The following is a 12,739-nucleotide window of genomic DNA, read 5'->3' on the forward strand; positions in this document are numbered from 1 at the left end:
AATATCCTTCTATTCATACACTCATCTGTTTAACTCACATTTTTGATTGCCTACTGTGAGCTCACCAGCAGATAAGGAAGAGCCTGGCTTTTGTACTTTATAGTCTTACCAATGCTGAAACCTCATTTTTAAATGAATAACCAGAACATTTTTAATTATAAATGAGGTTAGTTTTTCAGAGTAGTCACCTTGAAAAATTATTGAGAATTTATTCCAAGATATCCTTTGTTCAAAAATTTTCTAGGAGTCCCTTTGGGAACTGGTACAAGAAATTCTAAGCCACACACACAAAAATTAGTCTCTATTTTCAGAACTTTACCAAAAAGGGTTTTCCCAGTTTGATCACCCATTTTCTTTGCCTAACTTGGCTCCAAAGTCAAACCCGCCCTTAAAGGATGGGAATGTACTATCCAGGGATGACAGGAGCTGGGGTGTGGGAGGGTGAGAGTGTTGCTCAGGGTAACAGGATTGGATATGTTTTTGAAACACTCTTAGGGACGAGTCTTATAAGTCATATATATATATATTTGTTTGTTTGTTTAATTTCACTGTTTTATAGGTCACTAGAGCTGACCTGCTCAACAGGGTCAAAACCTATAGAAATGTTGCATAGTAAGGCACCCTCTAGTGGAGTCCCCATGCATATTAGCATAATAAAGGTTCGGAGAGGTCTTACAGTAAATAAAGGTAGCTATTCTGTTCTTACCAAACATTTATGACCACCTGCCACCTGCCTTTTCTCATGGGACACTTAGTAATGTCCAACAATTTTTGAAACATACTTTAATGAAGCCTGAGCTAGTATAGGAAAAGATTCCTCTCTCCCTGACTCTTCACCCGGGAACCAGGTATCCACACAGATTCTTTGTTCCTCAGGTCTTGTCTTAAAGGTCACCTCCTCAGAGGCCTGGCATGGTGGCCCACACCTATAATCCTACAGTCTTGGGAGGCCCAGGTGGGTGGATCACCTAAGCTGAGGAGTTCAAGACCAGCCTGAGTAAGAGCAAGAGCTTCTCTCTACTAAAAATAGAAAAACTAGCTGGGCATTGTAGTGCATTGCAGTCGCAGCTACTCGGGAGGCTGAAGCGGGAGTATAATTGAGCCCACCAGCTCTACTCAGAGAGAGACAGAGCCTTCCTTCGCTACTCCCCTTTTGTAATTCTCTCCTGCAGCTCTCTTTGTCACAGTATCATTTTTTGGTCTGTGTTTCCCACCAGAATGTATGTTCCATGAAGGCAGAAGCTAGTAAGTGCCTGCGCTCCCAGCGCCTAATACCTTATGTCTGACACACAGAAAGGAGGAAACAAATCTCGGTTGGTTGGTTGGTTGGTTAATGAAACTGATGAACGGGGAGCAGCGTGTCCCTGTGTGCAGTGTAGCCAGACCTTTCTGCCCCATCTCCCATGCAGGAATTAGTATAGATTTACTTCTCTGGGCGACTGAATACTATTAGAGCAGAGAGTTTGCTCAAAACAGTCCAAATAACCCATAGCTAGTTCAGGAAGCCATAAATGATCCTTTAAACAATGCCAAAATTTTATAAAATACACGTAAAAGCAGGCTGGCACAAAATCAGATTCCTTAAAGTGGCTGGGCCACATGGCCTTTGGTTTTTAAATGGCCTCTGTTTCAGGGGTCCTGGGGGAGGGGCCCTCCACATTCCCTCCAGGCACAACTTCCTCAGAGCCTGTGGACAGAGCTCAGGATGAAAAGCCTGGGGCCTGGCCTGTCTGGAGACCCAGAGATGCGTACTCTGCAGGTGGAAAGGCTGTTGGGTGCTTACTTTGACTGTCCTCGGGTCCCGAGTCTTCTGGTGGTTAACTGAGGAAACTGCTGCCTTATGATCTGTAAGTCAACATAAGAATCAATTACCCACTGGGAAAGGAGGAAGCACAGTGACCAAGTTTCAAAAACAGCAATCTAAAGATGGGGGGGAAACATAGCTCGACGGTTGCAATGACTTATTAGGGGTCTGTCGGGACCCCAGAGAAGATTACCAGGGACAGGGAGTGCTGGCATGATTGTGGGGCTCTGGGTCCTGAGAGGCTTTGCTTGGCCACTCCGTACTTCACCCTGTCCACTTGCATCAGAGGGAGACCACTGCTTGGTTCAGGATGTGCCGCACCCCTGCTTAAAACCCTGTATTACAACGTCCATCACACCTGGAACTAAAAGTCACTCTCAGCCTCTGTCACTGGCCCTGCTAACCCTCCTGCCCTTCCTCCTACAACTGTCACCCTTTCTTACCAGATCCCAGCCACATTGGCTTTTTCCCCCTTTCTTTTCCTGAAACACCAGCTTTGCTCTCCACTTGGGGCCTTCATACTGTGATTCTCATTGCCAAGAATGCAGTTTTACCCAGAACTTCACAAGACCGGCGCCTATTACCCCATAGGCTTCTGGACAATTTTTCTTACCCTACAGTCCTGTCCAGAGGCCTCTGACCAGCAAAGGTCGAGTGGCATAAGCTGTCTCTCCCCATCACGGGGCCCTGCTCATGTCTTACTGCTTAGCGCTATCTGAAATGATCTTGTTCACTTTCTGAGTGCTCAGTGTATATCTCCTCCTATCAATATGTGTACAAACTCCATGAAAGGAGGGACTTCACACGTCTTGTATTTGTTGAATGAGGGAATGAAGCCCTGATCCCTGCCTGGAGAAAATCGTTTCCCTGTCTGCAGAGTAGATGATAACTGCGATTATCCAGGACAATCACACAGATTCACATGAAACCTGGGAGGAGAGACCATCTCCCAAGATGAAATCACAACCAAAGGGCCTCTTTCTTTGGGGTTTACAGAGATGTTTGTGGAGAGCAGTATAGTGTAGGGGTTATATGCACGAACTTCGGATCTAAATTAGATTAGCTCCAAGCTCAGTCATTTGTTAGTCTGGGTACACTTGGGCAAGTTATTCAACATTCACGTGACTTAGTTTCCCCATTTACAAAATGGGAATGATAATAACCTCTACCTTAGGGAGTTCTTGTGAAACTTTAAAAAGTAAATGTATATGAATAATCGTGCCTGGCACTTAGTAGATACTCAATAAACATTATCCATTATTACCACCGATTGTCCTGTGACACATTTCCTTAACTTCTAGAGACTTTTCAGTTCTAACCAGATTCTTCCAGACTCTCTTCTCTCCTAGTAGAGCACTGAGCACGCAGGCATGGTCAGAGAGCACGAGCCTGCACATAGCCTTCAGGAGAAGAGATGCTGCAACTGATTTCTCACTGTTAGGGCATGAACCTTGAGTGCTTTCTCAGGAGATGGGGCTGAATCTCCACTGGTCCATCCACACCTTCTTTTATCCGCACCAATATTCTCACTGACTGATCGAGTCCTTCACCCAACAAATGTACCTTGACCCTGTTAGTTGTTGGAACATAATATTTCACCTCTCTGTCCCTTAGTTTCCTCCTGAGACATCTGAGGACTTATGTTATGTGATTATTCCCTAATTAGGGGAATAAGTGATGGTAGGGGAATAGGTGATGGTGGCCTCAGCTAGACTGGCATCGATGGGGAAAGAAGTGGAGAAATGAAAGCGAAATTGAGAACATAATGCGGCTGGTGTGAAGACTGACCCTTTCTGCATGTTAGGGAGTTGACGGTCTCCAGTGTGGAGCCTGGCTGGGGTGGCATTTCCTCAGCTGAAATGGGTGGACAAAAGACGCACCTTGCAAGGAGTGAATCTAATGTGGTCGCCTAATATTTAGTGAATCTAATGCGGTCGCCATACAAAACCACTTTCAGAAGTGAAAAGAGCTTTTAAATTATTGTGTCATAGAGCTAATTTTGAACAAAGTGATGTAATGATTCTCTGAATTCTTGAAGTGATTCTATGAATCACTTTCATAGGCAATGTGCCCTGCTATCTTTAACCCTGATTCCTGGAAACCAAGAACCTGGGCTTCTCACCTTATTTATATCCCCTCTCAAATCATTGTGACTCCAGGTCAGTAACAGACCTCCCGAACCCTTTCCCATCATGCAGTCTAAGACAGCATCCAGGTTTGGGCAGGCTCATCACCTCGGGCTTAGAGTCCCTATGGCAAGCCCTCCAGACTTTCATCACATGCATGGCTTTGATACAGGATTTGATACAGCTGTTCACAAAGCTACAGTGCTGAACAGACACAGATATGCAGGTAGAGACAGAGAAAATAGGGAAGGATAAAAATGGAGCCAGGAGAATCGTCACATTGGTTAAAAGTGGATTATGATTTGGGTTCTGAGTTATGTTATCACCCAAGCAAAAAAGATAATATGATCGTGTTCCAGTCTGATTAAGTGCATGCTAGTTGCTTAGGAAAAGCAGAGATTTTCCTATGTTTAGGTCTGGAAAATTTCTCCTATGCGAATGGACACAGCAGTAAGGTACCATGTTTAATGCTCTGATATTAGCAGATGTTTTAAATGATAATATTCAGTGCTGCAAAAGCTGTGGCCGAACGGGAATGCTCAGACTGCTGATGACATCATTTAGTAGTATAACTCTTTCCCAAAGCATTTTTACTATATGTATATGTATATCAAGCCACAAAATACTCATACTTTTTGATTTGTTAATTCCAAGGAAATAACCTAAAATAAGAAAAAGCCAAGTGTGCGTTTACTGATGAGAGTGAAAAACTGGAAACAACATAAATATCTAGTCATAGAAAACTGGCTAAATACACAATAGTATATAAACTAAATAGAAATTATGAAATAGACATTACAAATGATGGTAACAAAGATTGTGTCACGACATAGAAAATGTTTATGATATAATGCTAAATGAAATAGGAGATCCCAAATGGTTATGTTTATGCTATAATTATAAATTATATTTGTACAAATACAGGAATGAAAAGGAAACGTGGAAAAATGAAAATAGGGTAGTGGAATTGTGGGTAGACCAAAAAAGTTTTGTGTGTATGTGTACTTTATCAACATTTTTTTGACAATAGAAAAGAATACAAGGGTACATGTGAAACTTGGTAAATGTAGAATGTAAATGTTTTAATGCGATAACTAAGAAAATGCCAGGAAGGCTATGTTAACCAGTGTGATGAAAATGTGTCAAACTGTTTCTAAAACCAGTGTATGGTGCCCCATGATCGCATTAATGTCCCCAGCTATGATTTAATAATAAAAAAATAAAAAATTTTAAAAAAGGATTTTTTTTTTTAGAAATAGTCCTAATTGACAAAGAAAGTTCTAGATAATTTTGAAAGAATCACAAAAAATCTACCAAAATGTTACATCGGTCATCTGTCTTTCTTTTCTTCCTTTCCTTTCTTCCATTCTTTCTTTTCTTTCACCTTTCCCTCCCCTCCCCTTCCCTCCCCTTCCCTCCCCTCCCCTCCCCTCCCCTCCCCCTCCTTTCTCCGGTGTCCTACTCCTTGAGCCACAGGTGCCGCCCAGGTCCTTCCCTTTCTTTCACTCTCTTTTCTTCCCTCCCGCCCTCCCTTCCCTCCTCTCTTTTCTTTCTTTCTTCCCTATAAATCATTTTCTATTTCCTGTAATCAATATGTAGATAATAAAAGAAAGCATTTTTTTGTTTGGTTGTTAGGCCTTATTATTGCTTGAGTGGCTCGCACCTGTAATCCAAGCATTACTGGAAGGCTGAGGCAGGGGGATCACTTGAGAACAGGAGTTGGAGACCAGTCTAAGCTAAGCTAGAGCGAGACCCTGTCCTACTAAAAAAAAAAAAGAAAGAAAGAAAAATCAGCTAGACTTGGTGGCATGTCCTATAGTCCCAGCTACTTAAGAGGCTGAGGCAGGAGGATTGTTTGAGCCCAGGAGTCTGAGATTGCAGCGAGCTATGATAGTGTCACTGTATTTTAGCCTAGGAGACAGGGTGAGACCCCATCTCAAAACAAAAACAAAAGCAAACAAACACAAAAAAGCAAAAAAAAAAAGTACAAATAAGGGAGAGACTGGGCCAAGTTCTAGAATCTTTTTAAGGGCGGTGCCAGTGGCTCAATGAGTAGGGCGCTGGCCCCATATTCCGAGGGTGGCAGGTTCAAACCTGGCTCTAGCCAAACTGCAACAACAAAAAAATAGCCGGGCATTGTGGCGGGCACCTGTAGTCCCAGCTATTCGCAAGGCTGAGGCAAGAGAATCGCCTAAGCCCAAGAGCTGGAGGTTGCTGTGAGCTGTGACGCCATGGCACTCTACCGAGGGTGACAAAGTGAGACTCTTGTCTCTTAAAAAAAAAAAAAAGATAGAATCTTTTTAAGTGTTTGTCCAAATGGTATCCTACCCACTGTAACATCCACAAAGCAAACAGGCAGAGCCCCTGATGCCTGGCCCTAGGTTAGGGTACCAGGGGTTGCAGACGCTGGTCTATAGACACGCCAGAGGGCCTCTGGGAAATGAGGACTGGTTTTCTGGAGCAGTTTGTTTTACTTCTGCAAGGCAATAAAATGTATAGTCTATATGTTTGTATGACAACTCTATGCCCTGTGATCTTGAGAAATTATAAAGAGAATTGGGAAACAGTGGTAGGTGTATGGGACCCAGCCTTTGTGGGTCAGGCTCATCCAGGCTCCAGTTCTGGCTTAGGTACTGTGCCCATCACTTTACAGGAATTATCTGATTAATCATTGCAACAGTTCAGTGTCAGGTTCCTTTGCTATTCCATCCAGATAGCTGAGTAAACAGGCTCAGAGAGGCTAAGCAATTCGTGCAAAGCCACACAGCTCACAAGATGCAGACCTGTAGTTTGAACACACCAGTCTGATTTGATAGCCTACCACAACATTATGATGGCTTCTGGATGAATGAAAGTATACCTAGACCCCTTTCCCTTAACAGCAACCTTTATTTCTTTTATGTCATATTTGGGCATTTACACATCAGGTAAGTACATTTGAGGAATTTAAGGACTTCTTGTTCCTATCTCCTCTTCAGTGAAGAATTATTTTCTATTCCACTCACCCTGAGTCTCCTGGAAATGTTGTGGGAGCGCCTGCTATGGACAGAATCCAAGAACCTTGCCCCCAGTAGGCTAGAGACAATGGGAGACAGCTGAGGGGACAGTGATGTCAGCAGGCAGTCTGGTGTCAGTCAGAAAGCTGAGGGGACAGTGATGTCAGCAGGCAGTCTGGTGTCCGATGGAACCTACTCATATCCACTAAAGTGGAAATCTGGCAATTAAATACTTCTGTTTAATGAATTACGAAGCAAAAATCATTCTGTTTGATAGTTGAGGTCCCCAAGTGGATTTACTGATGGAATGATCCAGACCATTACCAGTCCACCATACAGAGGCCTCTGACAACTCTCCATAGCCACCTGACTCAGCAGTCTCCTTTGCCTAAAGCTCAGACACCACTCTTTGCTTCCATCTTTTCTCTCTAAATTTCCTTGTGTGAACCCCACATTCCATCTGAATCAGACCACTTGGTGCTGCACCATTCTCTGAACGCTTCCCTGGTCCACATCTCTGCAGACCGGCGACTCTCTCTCTTCTTTCCACAAAGCCAGCTCACCCACCAGCATGTATGCCACTACCCAGGAGCCTTTCCAGATTCCCTGAACACGTCAGAGCTCTCCCTTCTCCAAGTCATGACTGCACCTGCCACTTCCAGCCTGTGACCGAGCTTCACCCTCTCTTCATCGTCATATATCCTGATTCTGCCCACATCCTCCCATCTCCACCCATCCAAGGACCACGTCTCACAGGTAGGTTGCTGTGATGGTCTCCTCATTGCCCCTGCTTCCAGCCATGCTCCACCATGACCACTTCTCCATGAAGCCTCTAGACAAAGTCCAGACCTGCCAGGTCCTGGCTGCTTGGCCCTGTCTTCATTCCAGCTCACCTTCCACCACCCTGGGCCACAGCCATACAAAACTTCTTTCCAAGTTTCATGAGCATGCTGTGCTCTCTCTTATCCTCGACCTTCCCACAGGCTGTCCTCATCATCTGGACTCTTTGCTCCATGTCCTTTTGTCTACCTTATGTCTACTTATCCTCAAATGTCAGCTTGTACCTCATTTCCTCCCATAATTCTTCATGGTTATATGGGCCATAGAATCTTTCATTTTTAATGAATGAAGTTGACAAAAACCATGGGCCAGTTGTGGTAGCTCACACCTGTAATCCTAGCATTCTGGGAGGCTGAGATAGGAGCTAGGAATCTGAGCCTTCACAGGCCTTTGTAAGCACATCCCTGAGCTAGGAGTCTGAGACTCACCTGAGCAATACTGAGAACCTGACTCTACTAAAAACTAAAAAATTAGCCAGGTGTCATAGCAGGCATGTAGTCCTAGCTACTCAGGAGGCTGAGGCAGGAGGATCTCTTGAACCTAGGAGTTCGAAGCTGCTGTGAGCTAAGCTGATGCCATGGCACTCTAGCCTGGGTAACAGAGTGAGACTCTGTCTCAAAAAGAATATTGTGTATATTTATGGTGTACAACATGGTGTTTTGAAATCTGTTACAATAGAACTCTTACTCTTCTTCCTCCTGTCTAATCGAAATTTGTACCCTTTGACCAATCCCCACTCCAAAGAATCTTAATAAATAATCCACAAGATACTCAGCTCTATAAAGTCTTTACCTAGGCCTATGGGACTCTCCATGGAGAGCTCATTTTTTCATTTTCTTCCCCACATTCAGCAAACTGCAGTGTCACTAACTTTATCAGCTTGACTATTGGCACAAAGCTTGGATTCATTCAGTAGGTACCCACTGAGCGCCTATGGTGTGCCGCACATTCTGCTAGGCACTGAGGAACACAACGCTAAGCAAGGCAGAAACTGCCTCTGTCGGAGAAGCTTACATTCTAACATGAGAAGACCCCAAATAAGCCAATGTATTTTAGATAAGAGCAACAGAGGGGAACAGAAAAGCAGGGTGAGGGGAGGAGAGAATGTGGAGGGGGATGGTGTTTTGTTTAGGGTGATAAAGACTTGGTGATGAAGTGGCATCTGGGTGGTGAGCCGAAGGAAGTGAGAGATTGAACCCCGTGGATATCTGGAAAGCAAGTTCCAAGAAGAGAGAAGAGCCCATGTGAAGGTCCTATTGGGAGAGTGCTGGTGTGATGATTTCAGGAAGAACTAGGAGGCCACGGTAGCTAGAGCAGGTGGTAAGAGAGAGGTTGGGGGCTGGGAGGTTTGGTGGGGCAGGTTCATGTGGGTCTTTGCAGGCCTTCATAAGCACCTCTGCTTTCACTCTGAGTAAGGTGGGAAGACTTCAGGGGGCTTTAGGGAGGGAGATGAGGGAAGAGATCTGACTTCCCTGGCTGCCGTGTGGAGAAGTGATTGCAGGGGCAAGGGACAGAATGGGAGTCCAGTCTGAAGGCTACTGCAGTAGCCCAGGCAGTAGGGAAGGTGGCTGAGTACTTTAATTCATTGACTCAATAAATGAAAGAATGAATGAATCCTTGCTCTTTTATGGGCCATTGAAGTTGTTACTAGGGCTGTGTTAATGTAAATAATGCTACAAACAACATCTATGTACACAATGATTTTTATTTATTATTGTTGATACTTGGTTTTAGGTTTTCCCTTCATAATAATTTCTCATAAGCTGCTTTGATCAAAGGGGAGAAATATTTCAATGTTCTTTTTTTTTTTTTTTCTTGAGACAGAGTCTTACTCTGTCACCCTTGGTAGAGTACAGTTGCATCAGCCTGGCTCACAGTTCTGGGGCTCAAGGAATCCTCCTGCTATGGATCTGGCTCTTACTAAGGTGGTCTTGAACTCCTGAGCTCAGGCAATCCACCCGCCTCAGCCTCTCAGAGTGCTAGGATTACAGGGCATGACCCACTACACTACACCTGGCCTTATTTCAATGTTCTTAAAACACACTGTCAAATTGCTTTCCATAAAGTATAAAAAGGCGTTAATACGGGCAGTGCCCTGTGGCTCAAAGGAGTAGGGTGCCGGCCTCATATGCCAGAGGTTCAAATCCAGCCCCGGTCAAAAACTGCAAAAAAAAAAAAAAAAAAAAATGGCATTCATACTTTTAAAGAAATGTACTAAATTGAAAAACAAGAAAGGAACTTTTGGTTTTTCTTCCATTTGGGAGTAGGATCATAAGGCTTGCTCAGCTTATCTTGCAGGCTTGTAGCAGCGTGAGAGGCATTAGAGAGGGGTGCTCAGGCCAGTCTCCTGGGGCTCCATCACCAGGGGAGTGGGTCAGGGTGGAGGGAGTGCTCATCCTCAACAGGCCACTGGCTGGAGGGGAGCGAAGGAGGCTGGGAGGTCTCCCTGCCTCCCTGTGACCTCTTCCTTGGGTTGTCACCCTTTCCTAGCCCTTTCTCTTTACTGACAGAGTTAGTGCTCTATACTTCCATCCTTTCATGGATTTTTAGAAGCTCCTCATTCAATCCACTTTGCAGGCTTTTGTGGTACATTATGCTTTCCCCAGCAATGCATCTGTGTGGTTAGAATATTTGGTTTTGTTAGTGAAAATTCTCCTGCCTAAAAATATTTGATGGCCAAATCCTCTCCTCCTCCTCCAAAAAGAGAGAAAGGCAATTTCAGGCGAGGAAATAAGAGGAAAGGAAGTTTGTTAGGAGCGGGGGAGGGGGAGGGTTGGAGGCGCTGCCCCCACACCACATTCTGTCCAAATGGAGGTCAGGACTTTTCCCACTCTGAGCAAAGAAAAGAGCTGCTGCCCAGAGCACCTCCTCCTCGCAGCTGCAACAAAAACCTGTGGGAAGGGGGTTTGGCTTTTTTTTTTTTTTTTTTTTTAAGTGTTTCTTATGGGCTGCAAATTACAAATTATTCTCCTCTCCTTTCACCAAATAATCAACTGGTGCCTGAATCTGAAAGCCCAGCACAATTTGGTTTGAGGCTCAAAATGCAGGGTCGGTTCAGCCCCACTAAGGCTGCTCAGCTTTTAATTTCTGGAGCAAGACTCAGCAAACAGTAAAACACTTTTGTGGAGCTGTGAACGTTGAGCTTTGCTGTGTGATAAATGAGCAGACAGGCAGGCAGCCCCTCTTTCTTTTTTTGTATGGATTCAATGAAGCCTGCCTAAAGAACACCACATGCTGTTCTAGCTACTGATCTAACATTCCGCAACATCCCAGCCTTCCAAATTCCCTTTAATTACTCATGAATCCCACCCTTCTCTCTTTCAGCCTGGACAGACAGAGAGCGGGGGGCTCCGTGGGGCTGGGGGTGGGAAGCGGAGCAGCTCGAGAGAACCACTCTGTCCGGAGCTGCAGGAATTCTTTTTAGGTGGTGGTGGTCATGTTACTCATCTCTCCCATCACTCCTCTCCCCATACACCACGCTCTCAGCTGAAGGTAACCCGCATGTGGGATGCCCTTACATAACTTTGTGGGTGCAGGTTTTTGAAAAGACATGAGCTTTAAACAGGAGTTCTCTCCTTTAAGATGAGGAAGGGAAAGAGGGAAAAGAGGAGCTAACATCCACTGAGCATTGCTAGACACCAGATCCTAAGTGAGGTGTTTTATATTAGTATTAAATTGTCTCCTAAATAGAACACTGGAGTAGAGTATGATGATCTGGTTCTACAGTTGAAGAACTAGGGTCTAAGGTGGCTCCCTACACTCTAGTCTCTGGACCATGGAAGAAACAGGAATCTGATTCCACTGTCCTTACCTTTTTTTTTACTTTGGCTACACACACACAAGAGCCAGTGAGGTGTCCCATGGCCTCTCTTGATATTACCTCCAGGGACACCTCCAGAGCCAGGTGGGAAGCCACTCAGTCTCATCGCGCTACAGGCAGACATTGACTTTGACCCCAGATCACATGGTCCTGACCAACATGGTGAGGACTTGACTAAGACAACCAGACTTAGTCATTAAACTTTTGCTCGTTTCCAAAAATTCAATCCACCCTCAGCAGGCAAAGACTCGCCACCAACAAGAAGTAGTCTAAAAGAAATCCCAACGCAATAAGAATAAGAAAATATCCTTCCACACCTTGAAGGAGATAAACTCATACACATTTACAGAGTCAAGTGTGCTGAAAACAGTTTCTAATGAGAGCTACTGAGTCTTAGTTCAGAGGTTATTTGGATGTGGGAATGGAAGGACTTTTTAAGTAGAAAGAAATTAGAAATTTAATATGACCAGTTCCCGTTTTATTACCATGCATTGCAGAAATCTTGTGGCTTTTTAAAAATCAAAAGAAACAATTCTTTGAATAAGAGAGAGAAATGATTAGGAAAAGAAGTTGATTAAAGGGATCTAATTGTCACAAATTTAAATCTAAAAGCAGAATACTTGCTTTCTTTTTTGACAATAAAACTAGCCTTTTTCAGAGAAAAAAAATAATCAAGCCCAGTGGTATAAAGAGGATTTTAAAAATCCTACCTCAATGCTTCCATCTAAAAATGAGTGTTTTCACCATACTTATACAACATTATCCATTGAACAAATTTTTTGATAGCACTTCCAGGGTACCAGGGGGTTACAGAATGCTGCAGATTCCATAAGAAATACCCCAAGAGAAACTGCAAAATTTCTGTAAGAAATTCATATAGAGTGTAATGAGACATAAGTGGAATTTCAGATCAAGAGTATGAATTGACAGAGGAGTCCGTGAAAAGCCCTGGGGCTAGAGAGGTAACACTGAATTTGTTGTACCTTAAAGGGTACAACAGAAGGTTATTACCAAGAAAGTTCCAAAATCTATAGGTGAGCCCAGTGTTGTCCTCAGGCTGACTGGATAATGTGTCACGTGTACATGAGAAAAGACAGTCATCACGCACTGATTTAGCTAGAAGGAGGTGAGTTACATAAGATACAGGTTAAGT

General features: G+C 44.0%; 1 protein-coding gene across 8 annotated transcripts in view; it reads right to left on the reverse strand.

Moving 5' to 3' along the window:
• RFX4 (regulatory factor X4) overlaps positions 1 to 12,739 on the reverse strand; it is a 183,346-nt gene that overhangs the window by 76,983 nt on the left and 93,624 nt on the right. For 6 of the 8 annotated variants that reach the window (XM_053586647.1, XM_053586644.1, XM_053586645.1 and 3 more), the window contains exon 5: positions 1,784 to 1,845. The exons of the other annotated variants lie outside the window; for them this stretch is intronic. In XM_053586647.1, coding sequence (XP_053442622.1) covers positions 1,784 to 1,845 — 62 coding nt within the window. The remainder of the gene's footprint in view (positions 1 to 1,783; positions 1,846 to 12,739) is intronic. 8 annotated transcript variants of the gene reach the window in all.

The sequence above is a fragment of the Nycticebus coucang genome, chromosome 3, assembly GCF_027406575.1.
Source record: "Nycticebus coucang isolate mNycCou1 chromosome 3, mNycCou1.pri, whole genome shotgun sequence".
NCBI classification, from domain to species: Eukaryota; Metazoa; Chordata; class Mammalia; order Primates; family Lorisidae; genus Nycticebus; species Nycticebus coucang.